Source organism: Columba livia, chromosome 17 (genome assembly GCF_036013475.1).
Source record: "Columba livia isolate bColLiv1 breed racing homer chromosome 17, bColLiv1.pat.W.v2, whole genome shotgun sequence".
Taxonomy (NCBI): domain Eukaryota; kingdom Metazoa; phylum Chordata; class Aves; order Columbiformes; family Columbidae; genus Columba; species Columba livia.
Window position 1 is genome coordinate 4,867,041 of NC_088618.1, and position 26,166 is coordinate 4,893,206.

Sequence of the window (26,166 nt, forward strand, 5' to 3'; positions counted from 1 at the left end):
ACGCCTCATTTGCATGTTGCGGGACAATAACACCCGGCGCCTCCCGGCAGCCCCCGCGGCGGCGGCACGGAGGGTCGGACGGGGCCTCGTTCTCCGTGGCCCCCGGTACCCAAACGGGCGGTCGGCGGGGCCGGGGAGACGGTTCCCCGGCTTGCTGGGTTTTCATCTGTAATTATCCCAATTACAACACCGGGGCGAGCGAGGCTGCACCTAACCCAGATACTTGCCCTCCACACCCATATCGGGCCGCATGTCTCGCGTGCTCTGAATAACTTGAAGGGACTTGGTGGCCGTTTGTACTTTCTGGCTATTAAGGACGGTTATGTGAGTCATACCGCACAAAAAAATTAAAGTACAACTCGTCCTGTTTTTCCCCAGCAGGGTGCAGTTGGGGATAGAGCCAGCTCACTGCAGTGCGTGATTTTGATGTGGTTTGTGGAAATCCATGAAAGTGCAAACCATGAATCCATTTTGGGTAAGGGACATGTCAAACAAAACCCGCACGAGAAGGCCATAGCATGCAGTCACCACACAAAAAAAACACCAAAATCATCGTAATTGCAGCTGAGTGTGTGATACAAAGGCAGCAATCCGGGTTTCAGGTGTGTCCCCGGACAAACATCGAGGCATCAACACTTTGAAGACCCACCGTGTTCAAAAAGACCATATTCCTTCTCTTTTTGCAGCTCGGTTTTCTGTGCTGCCTGTAGGTGTGCGAAACGGGTTATCCCTTTGGAAGTTCCTAGCAGGTGGGTCTGCACAACGTGCACAAATTCATTTAATGCTCCACGTACAGATGCGTAAAGAGGCTGCTGCTGCGTTAGATAACCTGAGAGATGTAAATAACAAAATAGATGGGTGTAAATAAAGCAGAGGTGGGTGTGAAACCTAAACCCCACGCTGACTCCAGTGAAAGGAAGAGCTGTGCGACATACTCTGCGGACCCAACCCACGAGGAACATTATCAAATGCATCATTATAGTGGCATTAAGACACGGCAGGAATTTCACTTGCTGTGTGTCTCAACAGAGACGATATTTCTCCCCTTTAGGCTGCTACAGGCTTAGCAATGCATGAAAATTTTCTGCCTAAAGCGAAAATTGTATCCAAACTTACTAAAAAGTTAATTTGCCCGTTAGAATGTGGGCAAGGAAAGTGCAGGGAACACAGAGCCCAGCCCTGGTGAATTAGGAAGCTGCCGCAGAGCCGAATTTGCCAACACGCTGGAGATACGGCTGTGCTGCTGCCAGGGCCCATTGGGGTGTGTGAGATGACAAACAGTGCTGGCAAGGTAGTTCCCCTCCGCAGCAAACATTGCTGCCTCACCCCCTCCCATATCTCCAGCAGGGAAGGGAAGCACATTATTTGCAGAGTTTTCCCCACAGAGTCATTCTTTCCCTCCCTTCTTTCTCATTCTTCCTCCTTCTTGTCCAGCTCCCTTCTAGAGTAAGTCCAGCCTGGCCTAAACCCTTTAACCCCGCGGATTTCCATCCTGCTGCAGTGCCAGGGTGCCCCGCGGCAGCTCCGGTTGGTGACCTGTCCCACCGCGGCTGGGTGCGCGTTGCTTCTCAACCTCCCCACACTTCAAGCAAACCCGAGTTCTCCACGCCTCATCGCAGCGTTTCCCAGAGCTGGCTGGGATGCTCTCCGCGCTGCTTTGCCAATCGCAGATTGAGAAAGTCAGTATGAGTGCAAACACGCTTGGCAGAGCGTGACTCTGTGTTTTGGTAAGAGCTCCCACGCCAAGGTGTACCGGGAGCAGTTCGTCCTCCCTCCAGCCCCAGTCACCCACCCAGGTTTTCCCAGCCAGTCAAGGAAGACAACATAATTTACGTAATAATTAGTAACCTTTGCTGAACTCCTTCACTCCTGCATGATGACGCTGTACCCAGATGAAAAAATTGCTATTGGTTTTCATTCAGACAATCACTCAGCTCCTGTGAGACAAACAACAACCGTTTTTAATGAAACAGGAGAGAATTGGTTTTCCCCACTGCTCAGTATCCTCACTGATTGCTCTCCTTGTAAATCCCTCCCAGGACATGCCCTGCTCTCTCACTCTGTTATTCTTGTACCCTGCGAGTCGATATCCTGCCAAGTGATATTTGTTTGAAATTCTCGAACGCACAAATTTGGCACAAAAACCGGAGCAAAGGGCATCCCCCTGGTTACTACAGCTGGGTGGAATCTTCCCACTTCAAAGTCCAAGATCCACACGCAGCCGTTCATTTAAGCTGCAGAACAAAGTGAACTCTTCCTGCTCAGCTCGCTCCGGCACACTAATAAATGCAGCAGGTAGCGGTAAGCAGAAGTGCTGTACAAAGGAATCAACTGTTGAAGGCACAAGCAGTTTTTCAGCTTGTATTAAGACTGATTTACTTGTCGCTGACGTAAATCCTCGCTGTAGTATCTCAGCCTGGGGACTGGAGTATGATAAATACTACCTGTAATGCCATCTGCTGTACAGAGACAGCCCAGGCTTCTCACTATTTATTTAAGGGCTAATGTGCTAGAGCAGAATACAGTTTATTTCAGCCTGATTTGACTTTGTTTTGACTCTGATTAAAAAGGCCTGTCCACTTGAATTTTTAAAGTGATCTGGTGTACAGCAAAACCAATGCTTGCCTTGAAAAGATGAAGTTCAGACAGCAGAGTCAGCATCAAACAGAAAACCAATGTGAAAAGGACAATACCAAACTTCTCCACCTGAAGATTCAAGAAGAGATGCGGTATCAGATGATCAGCACCTCAGGATGGGGAACTGGGAATCCCAAATCCTGCCTGTCTGAAATCCTGGAGAGCTGATTTATTTTATCAGTTTCTCCCTCAGTTCCTTTAGAACCTCACCCAAGTCATCCAGCTTCTCTATAAAACACAAACTACTGTAGTTTAATGGTGACTGTGACTTTTGGTCAGTGGTAAAATTGTTTTGAATGGCATCAAACTGAAAAATATGTATTTAGATCAAGTAATACACATACAAAACTGCTTCCTCTTAGGATTTTCTCCTCATTTTAAAAGTTTAAAGGAATTATATGACTTCCTAGATAACCTAATTCACTATAGTAGTTCTTTTGAGCATTTTTTATCACTAAAAACTTCTAACACCAAAACCTGAGCCAGTTAAAAGTCTTGTATATGGCTTCTTCAAAACAACCATGCTCTGAACACACCATATGTCCAGCTGACAAATAACATGAACACCTCATCTATCATCATTTAGAGAGACTGTGGTTAACACACTAATTCTGCTCCGAGTCAGTTTTAATGTCCGCAAATAAACTGTTTAATCAAAAGGATGTGTGTCCATGGGCAGAATTTCTGTCATTGTCCCACAGCAGAGACACATGTTGACTTTGCGAGTTTATTCACTCAGATTTACATATTCCTAGCTACGTTCAGGACAGATAGTGGTGCGCTATTCTGAAAACTCTAGTGTCTTTTGTGCTGAGGAACAGCAGTAATTTTGTATGTGTAGAAGTAATTAAATTGTTTAAATTGCAAGTAATTTTAAAAGTGAAGTGCTATGGCAAAAGTTATACGGCTAAAAATTTTAATTTAACTGAATTATTAAAATAAGCGTGCATGAGAGAAACTGAAATATAAATAGGGCTTTTTGCTTAGTCTTAGCATTTCATAAAAGACATCTGCATTAGTTTTATTGGTGTTTATAATCAGCTACTTCCCCTGGTTTTACTGTACTTGATGGGACTTAATCCTGCAAGGTTTGGATTGCAAAAGTCACGCTATAATGCTTAAACGCACATCAAAATCTTGATGCTTAAAATATAATTAAAATAGTAATACAGTAAATCCCTGAACATGTTTTTTAATAGACAGCAATCTACTGCATCTTAAACTGCTTGAATTTTCATTTTATAGGAACTCCCACATGAGGATCGCAGTGCCCTTTTAAATTATTAATTAACTCATGTTGATAGGATAAATTTAAATCTCTATCATGGAGAACATGCATAATTTATTTATGTCCTGACCTTGTCCTACACACTGTGAAGTTTGCTCTTTGGAACCTGCTTCAGAAGTCTAACACAAGGATGTTTTTTGTGGTGATGGGATTATCCAAATGGGTTCTCTTACACTCAGCTTTTGTCTTGCCTTTCTTCTCTGTAAGACAAAGGTAATTGCTTATTTATATATTTATTTTCCTTATGTTTCTTTCTGCAGGGACTTACTGCATTCTGTATGTATTTCTGGAGATGCTTCATTACTTTATTGAACTGTCACATGCTACAATTAAGGAAATCAAAGTTAGTCACTTAAACATTAATAAAGAGGAAACTGAAGTGACGCAACAGCAATGTTCATTTTATTCTTCTGTTACAGCAGGTAACAGAATGGGGTCAGGTGAACTGTGGGTCCAAGCAAAGCCCTAACTTACTTCTGAAAAAAAAAAAGGTCATAAGAAAAACATATTAATTACTTTATACTTTGCTATTGAATGGTTGCCCTGTTCTATTCTATTTCAATGGCAGATGCAGCAAGAAATAATACCTCCTTATTCATCCAGCTCCTGCCCACATGCATTCAGGGAGCAATCTGTGCTGGGGAATAGCTCGTGGATTTCAGCAAGGCTTGGCTTTCCTCTAGGAGTTGGGTCTCCTGTGCATCGTCAGCTTTGCAAAGTAATTCTGCACGCAAAAAAGAATGTATTAAGTTATATTTTCCCTTGTGCCTTGTCAACAGCCTACTGATTTTAAATCCATCAGAAATGTGTAAACTAACAAGCAGGGATGCTTAAATATTAATTATCTCATCACGCTGCAGTTGAACAAGTGATACAGAAAACAGAACAGGACCAGCGATGATAAACAATAAATTAAGCGCCACTCTCCCTCCAAGCCTGCAAACTAAATTCCAAGTTTCAAAATCTGCAGGACTTCTAGGCAGGAGAAACATCTTCATCCTTGTTAAATGACCATACGTGGTAACGGGAACAGATCAGTCAAGGAAGTTCAAGGGACTAAGCCTCATCCAGAGAGATGTCTGACCTCCAACCCACGGCAGCAAAGGAGAGAGCAGCCACAGGCTCCAGCTGTTCCTTCCTGCAGGTTTGTCCCTGCCAGCCGGGACAAGCACCACAGCAATTACAGTAAAACTCCAGAATCTGTTTTACTTCCCCTCAAGCAAGAGGATGTGGAAACTTCACTCACTTAATAGTGACAAAAGTAAAGAGCTTTACTCGCCTTTTAACTCACCTTAAAACAAAAGCTGCTTTTACTTCTAGAACTGCTCCCTGCCTATGGCCTCCTCCTCTTGAAGCTGCAGGACTTCCAACTCTGCCAGTAGCGAACAGGTCCTCGGCTGATGGCTACAGCCTCTGCCAATCTGCTGGATTGAAGAAGGCCAAAGACACAAGAGTTTTCAGAGTAGTGCACCAGTATCTGGCCTGAACATAGCTACCAAAGACACCAATCTGAGCAAGCTGGCAAAGTCAACGTTTTTCTCTGCTGTGGGACAAGGAAAGACACTGCTTTTTTTAAAGATCTGATAACTTCCTCCAAATATAGGCACACCCTCTCCTACATGGCTGCTGCCCGTCCTGTTGCAGCCTTAGTGAGAAGAAAAAGGAGGAGCCCTATAATGCCATTTTTACAGCCACTTTTCAAAATGGAAATGGACTGGAAGTTACTGCTACTCTCTAAGCCTGAAGAAAACCCCCAACACCAGTAACGTCATTTAGGAGCCTCGATTGAAAGGAAATGTGTGAATGTTTCCAATTGAAGCAAAATAATCTCAGAAACAGCAAAGAAACAAAGAGACTAAACACACCAGTTGTTCCTCCCCAAGGAAGAAGGTAAATACAGTAGCTCTGAGTTATTTTAACAGAAGGAATGCAGAAGGGAGACCCATGTGAGACTATAATTGGATGTGACCACACAGAGGTCTGAGGTACGATGCTGTGCACTGGATCCTCACCTTCATGTCACCGTGTCCTTAGAAGAATGAGGAGTTTCCAAGGAGAAGGATGACTCCAGGACTTCCACGTGATACCCATCCTGTAAACAGTTCAAATGACCTTGGTAGCCTTGTACTGTGTGAGGCAGACAACAGTCTGTCTCGCATAACTCATCAACACGTTCGTCAATAATTGGCTCTTGTGCAGCAGAGGATGGTGCGAAGAAGTGACAAAGACGCTGTATGCACTGTGGAATTACTTCAGTTTTCAATAGAAGCAGCTGGACCACTCTCCAACATACTGAATGTTCACGCCAGTCCGAAGTTGTGCTGTTCAGATGTTGTGACTGGCACAGGGAGCAGCCAAGTTTATTAAAAGAGAACATGCCCTCTTGTGGCCTTAAAGCTTTTGTCAGCTTCCCTTCATGGCCATAGGAATGAACCTGGTCAGAAAAATAAGAAACACTGTGTGACACATACTTGTCAGCTTGATGCAGGAACAAACATTGTAAAGTTGCTTTTGAACAGATAAGGCAGAATACCAACAACTTTAAAACATCGTCTCTGGTTGGAACTAAAGCCTGGATGTGAACATTTGTAAGATAACCTCAAGGAACCTTGACCACTCAGTCACTCTCTAGATCAGTTTTTCCAAATAGTACAAAAATACCTCTATATATGGTAAGATTACTAACAAGATTAATGAATATGCACATCGAGTATTAAGGACTTGTGGCATTTTCAAAAGGACCAAAAAAAAAATTGTAAGACTTGAAAATCAGTTTAAAAATAGCGGATTATTAAAGACAAGGTTGCAAAAATATGCTGAACAAAGGATTCTGTAGCTCACAAAGGGCCATTTCCCACATTTGTTTTGTCTATGGCCTTCCAGCAGCATTTTTGCGCAAAACAGGTGCGTGGCTTACACTTACATCGCCACATCTTAAACCTTTTCTCGTTGCCCTTGGGCTGGTACTGCCGGGCCACTGGCTGCGGGTTCCCGCCGCGCTGGGCTGTTTCTGAGGGGACACCTGAGAACACCACGATGGCGAGTGAGGTGGCCTCGCAGGAGGCCATGTCCAGCCGAAGGCCCGGTGTGTGGCCTCACCCCAAGCCTTCCTCCGCTGAGGGGGGCTGAGGGAGGCGGGAGAAGGCGGCCAGGCCCGGCCCGTCCCGCCCGCCATGCCGCCCGGCCCGCACAGCCCCCGCCCGGCGTTCCCCGCGGCCGCACACCCCCTCTTTCCCGTGATACCCCGCGGCGGCCGCGCCCTTCCCGTGATGCTCCGCGCTCCCTAGTAACCGCACCGTTGCTAGGGGCGGCCGCCATGGCGGCGGTGCTGAGCTGCTGGGCCCATCTCTTCCCCGTCCTATTCCTGGTGACTGCCCAGCCCGCCCCCGAGCCTGTGGCCAGCTCGGAGAGCCCCGCGGAGCCACCGGAGACCCTTGCTGCCGCCTGGGCGCGCCCCCGCAGCGGGCCAGCCCCGGTCACAGACGGTGGGTGCTGCGGGACACCGGCCGCGCTCCCCGGGCCAAGGGAGGCCCCGCTCACGGCATCTTTCGGGCCGCCTGACGTCGTTGGGCTCTTAGTCCCCCTCCAGGTCCCATTGCAGCCACCCGGGGCTGGGACAAGCTCTGTGGTTACATAGTGGTGCTATGGCAATATCGATCACAAGTTATTGTGCTATCAGAAGGTGTTTCCTGCTGTCTTCTACTTGGCAGGGCTGCTTTTATTTAATTTTTGATTTCCCAGAGTTGTTGCCATCGGTTCGACTTCCCTAGATCCCTTGCCAAATGAAACATGTCCCAAGTGCATGTCTCCTTAGGGAAAAGAGACTTAAATCAGCAATTTCTGAGACATAACTGCACAAGCTAATAGTCTGTGTTTAAACTTCTCTTGTTTACAAGGTGAACTAAGGATTCCAGTGCTAAACGCAACTAACGGAACAGTCAGAACTTCAGAGGTTCCAGGAAGTGCCTGGATACTGTTCAGGCGGTCAGAGAGCAGCCAGGAGGCTGTACAGAAGTGGGCAACAGTCACGTTGAAATAAAAGAAGCGCTGGTTATGAAATAAACCTTTGATTGTCCTAACGGTGGAACACTGGTCTTCATTTTCTTCATTCTGTGCTATTCTTAAGTCTAGATTTATTATAGAACAGCAGCTCTCAAAAAAAGTTCAGTAGAGTAATCTGTTCAAGCTTATAAACCTGAAAACCTAAGAATATTTTAAGAAGTTGCTGAAGGTATTTTATCAAAGACAGTTTACAGTATTGCTAGCAGTCACTTTCTGTATTATTAAAATATTTCACAGTATATAAAGATAGAGAGAAAAAACAACTCTGAAGAAGTCAACTACAGTTATATTTTCCTGATGTGCCAACATATTACTGGACCCCGGGACATGCTCAATACTCGCAACATCTCGCTGCTCTATCAACGTGTTTCTTTTTAATTTCTTTTTGCCCAATAAGCTGAAACAAGCAGATAAGCCTACCTTGTTCGTATTTTTTCCCCTCTGCAGGGCTGAGTATATTTTCATAACATCAAAACTCCTATTAAGTTGCTTTTTTAGATTTCAGGGAACACATCGTCAGATTTTAGCATGCCCTTGGTTTTGTTATAGTGTTCCAAATACATCTGCTAAGTAGCTGCAAAGATGGCTTTTAAAAAGGACTTAAAAAAATAAAGTACATTAATTTAGATATAGGCTTTTGACCATTGTCAAAAACAGGGCGAGGTGAAACACGAAAGTGTTGGGGAACATGCTGTACTGTGTAAGGTTCTAATTCTAATTTAAATCTCTCCTCCAGTTGCCAAGCTGTGTGTTTGTGATCTCTTGGTGGCACAGTGTGATGTAAATTGCTGCTGTGACCCTGACTGCAGCGCAGCCGATTTCAGTCTCTTTACTACGTGTTCAGTTCCTATTGTCACGTAAGTGGGTAAAAAGCTATGAGAAATTAAAAAATCCTGTTTTATTTGCTGCATGTATTTGTAAGGGCTCTGTGCTCTCTTCTTACCAATTCCTAATCGTTCTTTCCATGCCAGCTCTCTCACCACTTGTTCCTGCTCAGGCCTGTGAAATTTTGGTCCCAAACAGCCAACCCAGCAAACTGGCCTCTCAGCCCAGTTTCTCACTCACTTATTCCCCCTTTTCCAAACTTGCGCTCCTTGTTTTTTCCCCTGTTTCCTTGTGCTGGCGTCTGTGGGTGCGTAGGTGCTGATGCTGGGGAAAGAATAATGCACCTTTAGCCTTTAATCAAAATAATGCAGTATCTGGAAATTAGGAAAGCTGATACCAGGGGACCAACTGGCCACCCCCGTAGGTCATCAGTATTTTATCAATAACCTCTTTCATGTTGGTTTATGATATCAGCTAGAGACTTGATTAGTTTGGGGCTTAATGTAGCAGTGCAAGCGTCGTTCTGATCCTAGTTCTCCAAGTCAGCGCCCCAACCTGCTGCCTCACTGCCATTTTGTCGCTTTACGAACAGCAAAATGTAACACATGAACAAAATAACGCCAATGGTTGTTTCTTTGCTATTTAGTTTACCTGAAAGCACCTTCACCCAATTTCATCCTCTCAAAAAGGAGTTAAGAAAGTTCACTTCAAAATCATAATTAAAAAAACTCTCTGTGACTTCTCAGAACACTAAGTACAGCTCTTCAACCCACCTTCTGTATAAATTATGCCAATCTGAACACTGGGGTTTATTCTTGGTGCTTTGAAATTTGAATTAGCAGTCATCCCAGACTGTGGTTTCTTATTGTTCTCACACACAATGACTACTGCTACCCATTTATAGATATTCATATATATCAGAAAGGTCTAATCAACGCCTTCTTGAGTGACAGTTTAATTGTCTCAGGTGACTGTCTTTGTCAACTAGAAATGCATAAAATGGAGTTGCATTTCTTTCCCCAAATTCTTTTGTGTAAAATATTCATTTTGCATGAAAAATCCATGGGATTTTCAGTTACTGCAGGTATTGTGGATCTCATTCGTACATCTAGATTTATATACATTTGCATGACTGTGTTAGTTACTGAAAGGGTTTGACTGATCACAAGTAAGAGGCTATTTGGTCTCTGAAACAGCAGAAAAAAGGTGATTTATGATGTGATCCTGTTAACAGATGATTCACCTCATGGAAAAGTTTAACTTCATGCTTAAAAAGTAATTTCTAAAGGTCATTTCACTTCTTCAATATCTGTCCTTGACTGTTTTAACTCCGCCTAAGTACCCGTTTCCCAAGGATCATCATTTTGTATTTCTGGCATGTAGGACACACCAGTTCTTTTCAGGGTATGAACCAGCACACTGGCTGCACAGCCTCCTGCAGTTCTGCTGGCGGTGACCCACAGCTCATCTGCAAATACTTTTCCTACATTGGATGGGTTATTTCACCCCTCTGTTTCTCACTGCCATTTCATTTACATGCATGTCAAGCAGGATGTTTTCCCTCTGTACCCCTCAAAGTGAGTATTATTCCAGTATTCACAAAACTGCCCTTTTTTTCTGACCTACATGCCATCACATTACCCTAGAAGTCACACTTCCCACTTGTGTTGTATAAATAAAAGTGCTTCTGAGCTGCTTGTGGTGCACCCGGCACAGTATAAAACAATATAAACCTCCTAAGGAGGCACAATTGATGGTGCCACAATGCATGAAAAGAACTTTAAAATATGGTCGATACTAACTTCTAGTGGATTCTTGATTTTATTATTGTGGTTTGCAGAGGCGACAGCCGGCTTTGCAGTCAGAAAGCTGCTACATATTCACTTGATGTTGAAGCAAATCCACCGGAAAGGATATTTAAATTAATTGACCAAGTCAATCCCAGTGTTTTCTGCATTCATGCTACAAACTGTAAGTGGAGTTGTTTTTATAAACTATTTAAGTACCAGAAACAGACTAAAACTAAAAGTAACTCAACCTGTCAGAAAACTGGTTATTCTATATGTTCACAGCCCTTAGTCCTTTCACTTGTAAAACTAAGGGTTTTTTTCTGTCACTGAGTTTTTAACAACTCTAGAAAAATAATTTTTACTAAATACCATTTCTGTATCTTTTATTCCAAAAGTTATCACATTCTTTAAAATGTTTCGACAGATAAACAAGCGCTCTCCTTCCGGTCCCCTGAAATGCCTACTTCTGAAAATTTCGACCTATTGGTTAAACGATTTGGAAGCGCTGCTTTCAGTGCTGAGCCTGACAGCTGGAACGTGAACACAGATGCTCAAAATCCTTCTGATGCAAATGAAACGTATAGATACGAGGTAAATGACGATATGACTCATTTAGTATGAGGTTCCATAAAAGATGAAGGGAATATTGTTTGCATCTGCTTGTAGAAAAAGTAAAATAAATCACAGTTCTGCAACAAGCAAACATTTTGATCTTTAAATACAGAAATGTAAAAATAACAAGTGTAGCATTTTGTGTTAGCTTAATTAAAACTGAACTACATTTTCAAGATCTGTGAGAAATAAGCAGCTGTTTTGCTATTGTAAATATAAAGCTGCTAGCATTGGCTTAAGAACTGATACGCGTAGTAGTATGGAGTATTGACAGATAGAGTGGAAATAAGTGCTTCTTTTATGCAGATTTATAGTTAATACAAGTGCTCTAAAACTTTCCATGGACCAGAACACACCTACATACTTGAATGTGTTGCTTTATTTCGCAGTACGGTGTTCCTATACAGACAGCAGATGCATTTCTAAGACTGCCTAGTCCTGTTGTCTCCTCTTGGTGCTCCGATGCAAATCCTGCAGGTTGGAAATTGCTTTTGAATTCCAGTTTATTTGCTTTAGAGTGTTCTGCTCTGACTTGAGCTTAATCAGTCAGTAAATCGACACACACACAGTGTAAATTCAGATAAAGATCCATGAACAAATATTTTTCAAATAGCTTCTGTTTCTCTGGGAGTTTTTTAGACATAGGTTGGAAGTTGCATTGCATCTATATTAAACATTCAAAGTTAGATATGTAAATCCCCGAGAGTCTTGTTAATGGGTTGTTGAGCCAACAGTAGAACATCCTAATTGGCTTAATAAAACAGTACAAGGGTGACACCATGAGGGAAGAGGGTATTACACAAAGCAAGACCGCACCGGGCAACCTTTGTAAGTTGTCCCTCTGGTATAATGAGGTTCCTTTCACAGCCTCAGTGCAACTCAAGTCAGACGTGCAGACTAAATATGGTATCATAGCTATCATGATGATGATCATAGGAAAAGTCTCTTGTGAAAGAAAAAAAGTCTTATGAGATCTCAAAAATGAAGTGATAAACCTTCAAGTTTTTATTAAGCTTCTGTTGTTAAGCAGCAAGATTTTTGACTCATAGCATTTATGGAGAATCTAAGAAAGTATCATTCTTCATAACTCACATAAAACCATATCTGCAATAGAAATCATGTTTACTTTTGCTTATACTTGAGGTTCTTATATTTCTGCTTTTCATAATTACTCTTTGATTTCATTCAGTAATACCTTGTGACTTTTTTCCAGGGTTTTTAGTAAACCAGGCTACCAAATGCACTAGATCAGTAAGTGTGGAAAAATGTGGCGACATTCAAGCAGTTAGTATGCTGTTCTATATCAACTCCAGCATTTTAGCAGTAAGTATCATTTGAAACAGTCATATAGCTGACTGTTGATATTACATATCTTTTTGAGGCCCCAGAATTAAGTAACTTCTATTTAATAAATGATATTGTGGTTTATTTGGATTTTTAAATTGTGGGTTACGGGGGAAAAGAAATCTCTGTATGTAATAGACTTCTATGCACTTTGGAAGTGTTTTTACTTCAAGCTTGGGTAACAGAAGCATTTACTGTTTTCTGCTTAGCCAACAAAAATAATGGTCTTGAAGAGACAAGCTTGTGCTGCTGAGCTAACGCTTGCTGCAATGGCAGCGGTTTTATGCAAGCCTAAGCTTTTTCCAAGCAGCCTATTACCAGAGTGCCCATTTCTAAGAAGTCTGGATTTTAAAGAGTTGGTAAACATTTGTACTTAAAGAGCCTGTAAGGTTTAATCCTCTGCATACATACTTTTCTTACAAGCCTAAATTTTTAATAGCAAGGTGCAAAGCCTTCCTTTACTCCTCAAATAACATGAGCTTTTACCCCACTGAGAGCAAATGTGTTTGCATCCAGCCTACTAACAAATCCAGCCTATGGTTATTCATCAAAGCTAAACTTTCTTTTTCATTTCTTTTTCAAACTGGGGGATGATGCCTTATGTATATATAAACACGCTTTACAAATATTCAGAAAGACAAAGAAACCATACATAGAAAATTGAAACTGAAATACAGAATACCTTTTCCTGGTATCTCCTTGCTGAAGGTCATTGAGAACCAGCATAGTCTCCACTATTTAAATGGTTTTAGTTTACATAATTATTTAAATTAATTTAATTAGTACTCCTTAGTGAGTCACTACTTAAAGACCCTTCCACCCTCCTCAGAGAATCCAAAGCTATCAGCAATAAAGGAAACCTGCTGAGTACTTCACATTCTCACAGGTGGGATAATTCTGATTGTTGAGGACAAATCAGCAAAGGGGTGCTCACAGGTGTCACCTTTTCATCATCCCGCTGTGGAAGAGGTGGGCAAAACTCTCCTTCAGAAAGGCTTTGAGTGTTTCCATGTGCACCCAAAATTGGAGTTCTGGGTGGCTGCACAAGCAGTAAAGAAAGAGCATGCCTCAGGACAGGCTCCGAGCAGCTGAACGTTTTTGAATTGAAAGAGAAATTCTCCTTCATCACTAGAACTGTACATAACACATTACCCACGTGCTGCTGCCGGTTCCAACAGCCCAGCTTAGGAGAGGTCAGATCTCTGTCCAAAGGACATTGGACATTCAGGAAGGACCAGATGCAAGAACTGGAGAAGGCTGAATAGACGCTAGAGATGGTCTGGAGGAACCAACCCCCTTCCCAAAAGCAGCTGAAGATGGGATGTGACAATGGAAAAGTGACTTGGTATTGGGGACAGGGCGGTCACCCTTCCAGTGCCAGCAGGTGGAGCTGGCAGCAAAAGAAATGGCAAAACACATCAACCCAGGGAATCAAATACTCGTTGGGGAGGCAGAAAAATAAAACTTTTGACAAAATGCTGCTCTGCGTGAGTATTTTGCAGGCCTGATTGATAACCTTGGCCTGACATTTCTGCCTTCCCATGAAAATTTGGTGGAAATTTTCCAGTGGCACAACTGTGTGTGTCCATGTGCTGTATAACAAGAGGGATATTTGCTTCTCATTCCTTTGTTTAGACGCCATGAAACTATTTGACTCATTACTGTCAGAATGGAACAGTAAAAGCTCTTCTGTGGGTATGAGCAGCCTGCCAGAGTTCCTGAACTGGCAGCCTAGGAACAGCTACAAGTAGTTTTGCACAGATCTGTGATAGGAATTATATTCTCTGACACCCTCAATAGCTCAAACAATACGATGCACAATAACAGTCATGCCAAGCTGAGATCCCTTTCTCAGGTCGCCTTTCTGATGCAAATACATTTTTTTTCAGTGTGTCTGAAACACTAGATTCATCTACTACTTATTGCATACACGGTATGTTTATTGGGAATGTAGTCAAAGCTTGCCCTGATGGAAAATGATGGAAGGCACTAGGAAATTTTCCATCTGCTGTCAGGGGAAGAAGAGGCTTGGGCTGTAAGACTGTGCCTACTGGCCACAAAGAATAGCCATTATTTTCACCCTGCCTGGATACTGTAGTGTATATCCAATCACTTCCATTATGTAAAAGTTAGTGTAATGATAGAGAGTTAAATAGGTAAAACAGTTAAGCCTTAACAGCTTTATTTAACGGCTACTTGTAATAGGTCATATACCTTTGCTATTGTTTGAATTTGTCCTTTTGTTCTCCTCTAGGTGCCCAAATCAAGTCAGATGGTAAGTATCCTTCTAATTTACCTGGAACAACTAGGGGTAAAAGACTTACTCAGTTATAGTCAGTGGGAGTTTTTCACTGACTTTGTCAGAACAGGGACTTTATCCTTAATCTTTAAATTCAAAAAAAATCTATAATTTGCTATCAGTAGTGATACTTAGCAACTCCAAGATAACATGCTGCCTACAAAGATTTAAGGCTGGTGCATTCCCCTCAAATAAAACTCTCTCTTTTTAAGTCACTTAAAAATAGAACTGCTTGTTGAACTTCAAAACAGAGCAGTTCAGAAGATTATTGCCTGCTGTCCCTGTGGAACAGAACCTGGAAGGGTCACAAATATAATAATACAGAAAACGCCAAAAATAATTATACACAATATTCAAAAATGACATTAATTTGTTTTTCAGGTTAATATTACTGTCCAGTCCATAGTTGTCCAATCCCTGAATGGAATGCGGACTTTACTTAATGGGAGTGATGCCCTCAGGCTCCCTGTGATTTTGGATGAACTGTGCACAAATATAGTTCTTGGGGTAGGTATGACAGTTCTTTTCCTCCTCACGTTTGATGGAAAGCATGGATGCATCAAATATTTTCTGATTCGCAAATTACGAAGATGTGAGAAGGGCCTTGCACAGTTTTCATATATCATAACATCTCCAAAGCAAATGTGACAGGAGAAACGCTGACTTTGGGATAAAATTAGAGTGTTTTGCAATACAACAGTAACTGTATGCAACATAACACAGAGACAGGATGAAATCCTTTTGTATTATTACTGTGCATTTATGGCATGACAGACAATAACATGAGTTTAGCATCTACATTATGCGTGGGAGAAGATGACTTCAGGCACAGGGGTGGCCGAGACAGGACTACACAGTGCAAATCATCTCATCTTAAATAGGTGAACGTTGGGCTTGTGCTGAGAAGAAGTTTATCAACTACAACTGAGGATATAGTGTATAGTTGGGTGTTTCTTCAGCAAGGAAGAAAACGATACTTACAAAGCTTTAAGTTCCTTTCTATTTTTTCTAGTTTCATCCTCTTTTGTATTTGTTCTAATTAATATCTAAAATGTTTAATTTTCAGGTGAGTTATCACATTACATACACAGATGCAGGAGAAATAATAGAAGCAGCTGCTTCTTTTGTCTTGGGGGCAATTACCAAAGAAGCACTTTCAATCCAACAGAGCTTTGACATCAGCTTTACTCAGGTAACTGCTGGAGATGTTACGGATGACTTGTTGAAAGACATTTAATTACAAAACTTATTAAACTTGAATCAGAACAATTGTTAGCAGCAAGGTAAAATGTAACTTGCCCTGGATACACAAGTGAGGCAGCATTTCAGAATGGGGTAATAAAGGTCTCTGAAGCCTGTTTTTCACATTTAGAAGCGTCACCTTGTGACTCTCTAACTGTATCCAGTGAAAGCAAAGCCTGCCCCAGTGCTAAAGAACTGTTATAATCTTACAGTCTTATTATTATCATTGTTCCAGGTAGTTAATAATCCCGAAATAAGTAAAATATTTCTGTGTTTTCCAACCATTTCAGTACAGGATAAGAGCTAATTTTGTACTTCTGCATTGCAGGTAAATACAAAGCCAGTTCCCCTCAGTGGTAATCCTGGTTACGTTGTTGGGCTGCCTCTCAGAGCGGGCTTCCAGCCACAAGGATATCCTTTCCCTGGTGAAATGTTGTTTGCAGCACTTGTTCTGGTCCGTCTTCACGAACACTTTCTTGCAGGGATATCTATAAAATGTATCTGTTCTTTAGCAAAAGTGTGGTTTTTTGGCTGTGTTTTAGAAGTAGCGAATGACTCAGTCCTGACTGCAGTCTCCTGGGACTGTTTAGTGAGATAGATTTAGACTTTCATTGTACACCCTAGTGCTTCTGCACAGTGTAAGAGGAGTTGAGCTATTATATTTTAAGGCTATGATTAAGGATTCTTTCTTCATGATATACACCAAGCATTGAATTTCGCTTTAACTCTGTGTTACATCTGGCATCATTCAGAATACGAACAAATACAGTCAACTTACCATTCTGCAAAGTACATCTAACCAGGACTGCCTGGCAGCACAGGGAGCCAGAACCCCAATATTATTTGGTTATAACATGGTATCAGGCTGTCAGTTACGGTAAGAGGACTTTTATTTTCTTTAGAGCTTTTTAACCTTCTGACAACCCTTTCCATTAGGATCTGTTCAGGTCCTGGGACACTTACACTGGTGTATTTCATTATAAAAAATGTCATTTAATTAACAATGGTCTTTTCCCTTGAAAAGATTATGTACATTAGCAACTGTAGCCAGAAGGCTTGAACAGTCCATGAGTGCAAGGAGGAATTATTACTGTGCCAAAGCAATACATATTGCTTTAACTTTTTTTTTCCTTTTCTTTTCCTCTGGAAGAATTACTGCAGCTATGAAGTGCCAGCCTTTGACTCAGACCCTCCTAGATTTACTGAAGGGACAAAGCTTTCCTGAATACGTGGCGTCTTTTGGCAATTCTCAAGCCCAGGATGTACTCGACTGGGTGCCGATAATTCACCTCCGCACCTCAGAACAGGTAAAAATTACACCACTACCGCCACCCCTATCACTCTGACTGTCCTCTCTCCCAAGAGCTGTACCTGTGCTGCAGCATCAGCTTAGGTTTCTCAGACCCATGGAAAAAACCCAAAACCACAGAAACAAACTGGAGGAAAGTCCTCCTAGAATATTCACAAATGAGGAGTTTCACTCTTGCTGTAAAAGACAGAGTTTACTTTTAATCAAACTGGTATCCAGGCACCTCGGTTGTGGATCAGGACAGCACGTTAGGTACAAAATGAGTTTTAGCCACAGTTTAGAGCTTTACTTTTCAGACTGGATGAAGCAAAAGAGGTGAGGTTGAAAGAGTGAAGTAACAGAATCAGTGTTTCTGCTTGGTGCTCTTACGCCAGGTTCAACTAAGAGAGCAAAAATCCTTTAAAGCGTATAAACAGTATATTTGAGTGACCCAAACACTACATTTATTCTTAACACCATCTGAACTAGCCCTTTTCCTCCCGCTGCCGCGCAGTCCCTGCTGTTGGTAGCAGGCGGTGCTGCTTGGCACGTGCTGAATGACAGCACCCCCTCAAGAACAGCTTGTAGATTGGTTTCTTGCGTGCTTTTGCAACAGTGAATTATTTCTGTAACCAAAAACTTGGCAGTTCAATAAAAAAAGAAATACCTACAAATATTTAAGATCGTAGGCTTGAAAATTCTGCTTAGTGGTATTACTGAAATAAGTCTTCTATCAAAAAGAGCCAGCTCAGCATTGTCACTGAGAGCCAAAGTCCTGCGCAGGTAGAACAGTCCGGGTGAAGTGCAGGTACGGAGTTGGTTTGTCGCCTACAGTGAAACCTCCCAGAGCGAGCATTCGGGGGGAATTCTGCCTTTCTAATAAGATGAATAATTAACAGGGTTGCTTCTGGCCAAGTCAGACAATGAAAGAATTTATAACCCTTTTCAGAGCGCATGCCAAATACCGATATCTCTTGAAATAGAAGTGAAGTGGACTAAATATGGATCCCTAGTCAATCCACAAGCCAGAATAGTGAATGTTACGGCAACGATCACTACTACCACATTGAAACAGGTACGTAATTAAATTACAGGGTTTAAGATAAAAAGAATGGCTTGTTTTGCTTCAGTATCAGCTGTGCAATAGTGACCCAGTTAATCTCTTTATCTAAAGGTGACACTTCATATTGGAATGTATTACACGCAACCCTTTCTGTTCCAACTCAGGCAAAACTGTGGGCTGCTTGCCAAAACATGCTTCAGTAAAGATCTATACATCATTCATTAGAAGCAGCATTGAACTATATATGAAAAAAACCTTTTTACAAATAACAGCTGAAAATATAACCCAGTCCAAACAAAGCAGTCGTACAAAGAGAAGACAGAAGCTAATGACCATTTGTATTTTCATTGCAGCTTCCCCCAGGAAGGGAAAGGACTATTCCTGTAACAAGTTCTGTTGTGTTCACTGATATTTCTTCACCTGCAGAGCCAGGCTATAAAGCTTGGCCCACCATTAATGTCAAGTTACCCTTTGATTTCTTCTTCCCATTTGTCTAAGGTAAGCGTGCCTTAAAAAACAAAACAAAACAAAACACAACCATATTTCTGCCTTTATCTGACTTTCAGTTCACTTCCTAAAGAAGCAAGCTTTATTCAGCCACTGTGATGGGCCATCAGCTCCTTCTAAATTGTAGACACACCGGGTTAAAATTCACCAAGGGAGAAAGGGCGTGAGCCTTAGTGAGGGTTCTCAGAAGCTTTAAAGCAGATAAAAACCTCATGTTAAGCAGAAATTTCCCAATTATACCTCTGCTGAGAGGAAAAAAGACTGTAGGATGAACGTGATGGTGGCTCTGAGTGGCCAGTCAGCACACGTGCAGCCTCCGGCTCTAAAGCAGCACTCGTCTGGCTGCCCGCGGAGCAGCGCGGAGGCCGGAGGGGAAGGGAAGGGCACAGCAACACAGAACACTCTGAAGGAAAGTAGGTTTCATCATTCTGTGAACAGCAAAGCTAAATTGTTAATTAAAGTAATTGTGCTATTAGAGATGGCCTCTGCTTTCTCTGTTTTCATAGATGAATAAGCCACATATTTCTAGCTATTTTTCCCAAACCGCTAATTAATTACTTTTATTTAAAAGTCTGAACAGTTAAGTTATGCTTTCAGAAAAGCTCAATGACCCTTCCAGCTGAAATCACCTGGAGACGCCTGCTACAGCCAACACCTTTCCAAATTCCCACTTACTGAATGTGACTCTTCAGCTGTGAAACAGTCTCACCCCAGGGACCTTCTAGTACCTGAAAAAGTTCATGTTGCGTTCAAACACCAGCCTGGTCTTTTAGAATACACTTTCTAATGGTTTTTCTGGAGTCTAACTGTTCCCAGCAGTCCACTCGCCTACATCTGTTCTTACATATTCTAATTCTTTTAATGTGTTGATTTATGAGCTGTGGAAGCAGGAAGAACTTTGGAGCCCAGGAGGCCACAAATGAACACTTGAACTGGAAGAAGAGATGACAGAACATGGTATCAGAACTCCGATCTGCTGCTGAGAACAAGGCACTGTCTGACGTAAAATGGCACGTGTTTGCCTCTGTTTTGGTCCCGACTTGATTGTGGGCTAAAGGAGTGGTATGTTGGTATTTTTGAAATGAACGTTTTATAAATAACAAAGTGGCACAAGCAGCAACAGAAATGAGGAAACTAACAACAATGCGAAAAGAATGGTTGGCAAAGAGAAGTACTCATGGTGAACGGTCAGCTTGGAGAGAAGTGACCTTTGCAGCCTCGATTCTTATCGTTTGTACTGCAAGTTTCTACAAGATGTTGCAAACAAAGAACATTATAACAGAAAATTTTAAATCTCGTACCGTTGTGGATGTACAGCTTGTAAAGATGTGTCTTTATTAAATTATTTTCCAGTTTTAACTGTACAAGAAACGTCTTATAAAAATCACTGTTTACCAGGAGTATGTGTGATTAATTTTCCAGCAAGATTCTTTTTCTCAATCCCAAAATCTAATCTAAGTGTGGTCAAATAGAAAAAATGTTTACAGACAACATCATACAGGAGAAAGCAAAGAGACAGGAAAACCTTTCAGGTCAAACTGGTAGATTGCTACACTGCTCTCTCCAGGGCAGACGTCCCCACCTCGAAAACCGGCCTCCTACTTTTGCTCGCTGATGAGTCCGTGCTGTTTTAGTATCTTGTTAAGCCTCTCAATTTCTTGCTCCTGTGGGACACAAAAGTCGAATCATTATTATAGCTCTTCTGTTAGAGCAGTGGGAAGATCTGTGGGAACCTGGGAAACTATTTTAAGGTATCTCATGCTGCAGTAAAACAGCACAACCTGGCTAAAGTAAGTAGGACAGAGGTGGCCGTCGTTCCTTCGCAAGAGAGGCGGCGAGGGAAGCACGGGCAGGGCTGTGGTGCTTCACCCCACACCTTCTGGTGAGGAAACCGAGCTGACAGTGGCAAATCTTGCAAAAGGAGCCCAGGCCAGATTGTCCGGGGGAGCAGCCAGCAGGTACATCTTTAAATTACAAGTGTTTTCTTACCTTCTCTATACAGCTCTGTTCCAGTTGTTCAACCTTTGTTGCAAGTTTCAGGTTTGCTTGCTTTAGCTTGGACACTTGTTGTTCAGAGCGGGTCTTTACTGATAGAATTATTCCTGTGGAACAATTCACAGCGGATTCGTTTTACAATGTAAAACAGCCACTAGCAGGAGGCTGACAGTACACAGGGTCTGTGCTCAAGTTAAACATGTTCCTCTCCAGCTCTGCTTCTGTCCTCTTCAAACCACCCTTCCCAAGTGCTTTTCTTAATGAGGAGAGTTTTAAATCAGCTCCCCCTACCCCGGGATTCAGATGCCAACATTGCTGGGAAGTGCAGCCTGCCCACCGAGCTGAATTAATCAGTCAAACTGCCACTCAAGTCCTGAATTTGAATTGTCCCTTGGCGGAGCCTGGGGGGATGTAACTGGCAGCTTTGTTGCATTTTAGCCCATGTTGTGTAGTCGGGAGCTTTGCTGTAAGGACACAGCCTGGGGCACCAGGCTCCTGTCCCTGCCCCCGGGCTGGTGGCTCCTGCCTGTGTCACAGGTGGCACATCAGTTTTGGCTTCACCTCACACACCGTTTCTCATTATGGTGGAGGTGTCACTTCTCCACTGAAACATTCTGAGGTTATTACATGTGAACTCAGGCCCCACAACAAAGGCATTTTCTTCCTACTCTTTTCGGAGGGGAAAAGAAGAAAAATAAAAAGCTTGGTAAGAGCAGCAAGAACATCATGTTCTTCCTACCCGACAGAGCTCTGCAGAAAGAGCCGCGAGCGCAGGCACTGATGCGTGCCCGTGTTTCTAGTGCTACAGGCAGCAGGTTCGGGGTTTGGGGGTTCACTGCTCTGCAGACAAAGCAGTGACGCTGCTTATTTGCATTGGTAACATCAGACAGTCCCCACCTGCCTGTAATCCGGTCCCTATCAGCCAAGAGTGACTGAAGGCAGTGAACCGTGCCTGGGTTTAGACACGCAGCACCCCAAGCTTGGGGCAGGTTTTCTTTGTCCCCCTGTCCCTCCAAGTGGGTGGGCACGGAGAGAAACCCGGGCACCCAAGGACAGGGAGGGTTACTTGTAAATGCAACGCTGCTTCTCTGCTGTAAAAACAAGGTTCCTGTGGCTCATGCAGTTGCACAGGAATCTGGTTTCTCTCTGACTTTCACTCCGAACTACAAAGAGCCACAAGCTGCTCTCACGTCTTCCCCGTTCCTGCCAGTGCCACCGATCAGGCACGTTCTCCCCATCGCAATGGCAGCGGGGGCTGCAGGCGATGGACTCGGCCCGGCCATCCTTTCCTTTTGTTCCAGGTAACAAGATTTACGGCTGCATCAAGTGCAGAGTGCTCAGCAAAAGTGCACTCCTAGGCCCAGGACGGCACTTGGGCTGAGGCTTCCTGTGGGAATTAGGGATAATTCCACCGCCACGTTTTTCAAATCTCAAAATCCTTTCCCAGACAAGGCAGAAAGTGTCCCCAGCTACGGTCATTTCAGAAGTGTCTGAATTTACATCTGTTTGCAACTATTTACAGTTACAACAGCAGAGTCAGTAAAGTCTTGCTGGGAGAGCAAGACCCTGGTGTCTCGCAGATGGCTTTGAGAAGCGAACAAAGACGCCATCCCAGATAATTCAGGGAAGGTCGGCAAATCCACGCTCAAGGGAAAGCTCCCGACCGGCCGCGCACACCTACCATTGATAATCCTGGCCACGCGCCACAGCCGCAGGAGAATCAGGAGCCCGACGGCTTCAAACTCGTGCTCCCGGAAGATGAGGATGACGTCGAGGATGAAGGACACGATGACGACGATCCCGTCCAGCACTTCAAACTTGTGGTGGAAGAATTCCCAGCGGTAGATGAAGACTTTGAACCCCACCTCCACCAGGAAGATGGTTAAAATGGACAGGGAGAGATAGTGGAAAACCTGGGAAAAGACAGTGTGAGTTTAGGGTCAGGAAACCCCCATGTGTGTACGTGAGCCGGGCAGGCTGGAAAAGCTCCACCACTGCAAGGCACGTCTGGTCTGAGTCTACAAGGAGGAGGGCTGGGGACTTTCCTTCTGCTCTAAAGGACAACCAGAACGAGCATGGCTGGGCAGCCAGAGGCTATGGGTAAGCTGGACCAGGAGGTGAGAAGATGACTTGGAGAAAGGTGACAAGAGCGATTCAGCTCCACCACAGCCCAAGAAAACATGAAGCTGCTGCATGGACCAGCACAAGCCAGGTCAGCCCCACACACTGCAGGGCTGTCACACGTGTCCCTGCGAGACCTTTGTCCGTGTCCCTGCAGCTGCCAGAGCAAGGCTGAAGGTCCAGGTCCTGCCTGCCCAGTCACCCCATCTAGTGGGCTTTGAACCACTGGAGAGGGAAATCGCAGTTCACATTGACATTTCCCTGCATTTTACCTTTGGGGTTATATTATATTTGTCCGGATGGATGATTTTCAAGTCCATAAGCAATTCTCCCAGGACCAACAAGGCATCTAGGATGACCAAGCAGACAACCAGGATCTGTTGGAGGAAAAGAACCGACGATAACCCCTTCCCTGCATGGATGGATCGGCAAGAGGAGCCGAGGCAGCCTTCACCTAAACATGCCACAACCCCCTGCATCCCCAGTTTGGCTGGTTGTATTTCATGGAGCTTTCTGTTGCTCCCACCCAGGATCCCCACTCGAACAGCCCATGATCGGTGGGTTATTCTTGCAAAGTCTCGCCCGTACAAAACCGCTCAGCTCCCACCAAACCTGGCATTTTCCCACCATTTGACATGGGGAATCTCGGGGAGCAGGAGGCGTGGGAGAGCACGTGCCTCCAGCCACGCCGTGCTGAGCGCTCACTGAGGCTTATCACCGCTCAGAAAACATCTGCACCAGCTGCAGAGCAGCTTGTTTCCGACAGGACGGCCCCGCTCGGAGGCAGCAGCCGCTGTCGCAGGCACCGTGAGCGCTCAGGAGCTCAGTGCTGCTCCCAGACCGCCCTGAGCTCCATCCCACATGGGCTCTGCTGTCACAGACGCCTTTGGCCACATCTCGCTCTCATCTCCCTTCAGCCTGGGTGTGTTCTGCCTCACCTGAAACCTGTGGGAGCTGAAGAGCCTTTTCATCATGATCTGGAAGGAGACATGGCTCCTGGCGGGCTCCAGCTTGATCTCCGAATCCGGCCGCTTCTCCCCAGCCTCCTCCTCGTCCTCCCATTTCCGATAGTCATTGCTCCATTGGATGGGGTCGTCCCCCACCACCGTGAAGTGCTTCAGGTACCTGGACATGGCTCTGGATCAAGCTGGCATCACCCGGCCAGTGTCTGAAGCACAAGAACACAGAGTCAACTCCCCGCTCGGGACTGACCAAGGATGCCAAATCTCCCTGTTTCACCACAGCGAGCGTGACAAGAGCGTGATGCTTCATTCAGACACAGCTGGATAGTGTGGACGGGCCCTGCTGACGGGAAATTGCTTAACGGTGGTGCTGCTTGTTTTGCATCACCTCCCACAGTGCGAGGTGAAGCCCCCGCCACCCTCCTCGGTGCTGTTTGCACCCCATTGGGCTGCTCTACAATGAGGAACTTCCCCACGAGGTATTTCTAAACATCCCAAAACAAAGCATCAACTACAGTAGAAAAAAACGCCAGCGCTTATCTCGCATCTCGTGATGCAAGAGGAGGCAGCTGCCGATTTCCCGTTGGAAAGGGCCATTGTGTTTCTAGTAGACACTGACGGATGGAGGGTATCGGTCAGAAGCTGGTGCAGGTGATTTCCTCTCCTACATTTGCTCCCTCATGCCCCACCTGCCCCGGCAGGTTGCTGTCAGCAGCATCCAAGCCAAACCTCCCGCTGCACCCCCAGAGCTGCCCACGTCCCTTCAGGTGGCCGCAGCTGCAGCCCAGCTGCCCCTGGGCTAACTGGGGCATCATCACCCTCCAGCCACACCGCCAAGCTGAACAGCAACGTCATTTCCCTTCACTAACATCCAAGTCCCCTATGTTTTCAGCCTCCACAGGCAAAATAAACAGGTGACCTCTCACTTTTTGTTGTGGCTGGTGTGTGACGCTGTCCCGGCACATGGCTCCCCCATCTCCTCTCCCACACCCCAGAGCTGACCTCACCCTTGGGCATCCCAGCTTCAGCCCGTCCCTGAGAGGACCAAGCCCAAACCTGCAGGTGATCCCAGTTGCAGCTCCGCGCTCAGAACAGCCGCAGGGAGAGGCTCCGTCTGCGCCCGCTCTCGCGTTCCCGTGTCACAGCTTCACCAGCTCGCCCTTCCTCTTTGGGCAACCTGGCGAGACTGCCTGGCCCACAAACCCGCCCCAAAACCGCTACTGCCACCGGCAGACAAACGTCCCCATCCCCGGCGGGGCTCTCCATTGCACCCGCCCTTAGCCAGAGCGGACCGGGGGCTCAGCACAGGACACTCTTGGCCCACTGGAACTGCCGTGCCCCCCACTGCTCTCCCTCCCCTCCGCTCCCTGCAAACGGGGGTCTCTGGGGGTCCCGGTGGGATCCACTCAGGGCAGCGGTGGCTGCTGGAGGCCACGTGGGCTTCGGGCCACTTTGTCACCCGTTACAGGGGACAGAGACGGCCCCGCGCTGCTGTCACAGCGGCAGCTCCTTCGTTCCCCGCCGCCGGGCGCTGAGTGGAGCCCCCCAGGGAGCTGCCCCGGCAGTGGAGCCCCCGGCCCGTTACGGAACAGCCTCTGTGCTCGCCCGGGCCGCGGGGCCTGGAGCCGTCACCGGCCGGTGGAGCGGCCGGGGCTGCGGTTGGGGCTCCCCAGCCTCCCCCGTCCGCACCGCCGGCCGGAGCGACCGCGTCGGCTCCGCACTCCCGAGGCGGGACGGAGCCCCCGGCCCCGGCGGGACCCCCACGGGGAAGAACGCGGCGGCCATGGGGGGGGCCCGCTGCAAACCCCCCACCCCAGAAAGACACTCACCGATCCAAACGCCGGGAGCGCCCCGGCCACCCCCGCCCGCTCGGTCCCGGTCCCGGTCCCGCTCCCCCCGGTTCCCGGTACCGTGCGCGTCCCGGCTGCGCCCACCGCCGCCCTGCGCCTCCCCCGGCGCCGCGGGGCCGCCCCCGGCCCAGCCCGGTCCCGCCTCCCCCGGCCGGGCCGGCCCCGCCGCCTCCTTCCCCATCGCGCCCCCGGGGTCCATACTCCGACATTTGCCGTTTTCGCAGCTTTTTCACCCCAGGCTCGCAGCGATACGTCCCTGAGGGGAGCTGCCGGACCAGGAC

The 26,166-nt window shown here is 45.4% G+C and overlaps 2 protein-coding genes and 2 long non-coding RNA genes across 12 annotated transcripts; 2 read left to right on the forward strand and 2 right to left on the reverse strand.

The window, feature by feature from the left end:
- The first annotated feature begins 43 nt into the window (after nt 1-43).
- LOC110357760 (uncharacterized) lies at nt 44-4,305 on the forward strand. Its single transcript, XR_010466699.1, has 3 exons — nt 44-602; nt 687-749; nt 4,186-4,305. It is a non-coding gene; the product is annotated as an uncharacterized LOC110357760 (long non-coding RNA).
- Nucleotides 1,961-7,166, reverse strand: LOC102098385 (uncharacterized). 5 transcript variants are annotated; one of them, XR_002411561.2, is made up of 6 exons: nt 6,849-7,166; nt 5,938-6,359; nt 5,217-5,349; nt 4,513-4,649; nt 3,996-4,125; nt 1,961-2,706 (listed from the first exon to the last, which is right to left on the reverse strand). It is a non-coding gene; the product is annotated as an uncharacterized LOC102098385 (long non-coding RNA). The 5 variants fall into 5 exon arrangements; XR_002411570.2 differs by lacking the exon at nt 3,996-4,125 and having other exon boundaries at nt 1,963-2,706; XR_010466697.1 differs by lacking the exon at nt 1,961-2,706 and having other exon boundaries at nt 2,714-4,125.
- A 32-nt stretch (nt 7,167-7,198) lies between these two features.
- On the forward strand, nt 7,199-20,357 carry TCTN1 (tectonic family member 1). 2 transcript variants are annotated; one of them, XM_065032942.1, is made up of 15 exons: nt 7,199-7,410; nt 8,724-8,844; nt 10,653-10,783; nt 11,027-11,193; nt 11,604-11,691; nt 12,428-12,537; nt 14,813-14,833; nt 15,239-15,364; nt 15,924-16,049; nt 16,428-16,510; nt 16,836-16,976; nt 17,250-17,406; nt 18,337-18,462; nt 18,804-18,948; nt 19,555-20,357. In XM_065032942.1, the coding sequence occupies exons 1-14, from the start codon at nt 7,242-7,244 to the stop codon at nt 18,945-18,947; spliced, it is 1,710 nt and encodes a 569-aa protein (XP_064889014.1). In that variant the 5' UTR covers nt 7,199-7,241; the 3' UTR covers nt 18,948; nt 19,555-20,357. The 2 variants fall into 2 exon arrangements, with proteins under 2 accessions (XP_064889014.1, XP_064889015.1); XM_065032943.1 differs by having other exon boundaries at nt 19,836-20,357.
- Nucleotides 20,270-26,010, reverse strand: HVCN1 (hydrogen voltage gated channel 1). Of its 4 annotated transcripts, none has more exons than XM_065032963.1 (6): nt 25,865-26,010; nt 24,012-24,241; nt 23,346-23,450; nt 22,634-22,865; nt 20,947-21,059; nt 20,270-20,621 (listed from the first exon to the last, which is right to left on the reverse strand). In XM_065032963.1, the coding sequence occupies exons 2-6, from the start codon at nt 24,204-24,206 to the stop codon at nt 20,556-20,558; spliced, it is 711 nt and encodes a 236-aa protein (XP_064889035.1). In that variant the 5' UTR covers nt 24,207-24,241; nt 25,865-26,010; the 3' UTR covers nt 20,270-20,555. The 4 variants fall into 4 exon arrangements, with proteins under 4 accessions (XP_064889035.1, XP_064889037.1, XP_005498283.1 ...); XM_065032965.1 differs by having other exon boundaries at nt 25,946-25,990; XM_005498226.4 differs by lacking the exon at nt 25,865-26,010 and adding an exon at nt 25,092-25,749.
- Between the last annotated feature and the right edge of the window lie 156 nt (nt 26,011-26,166).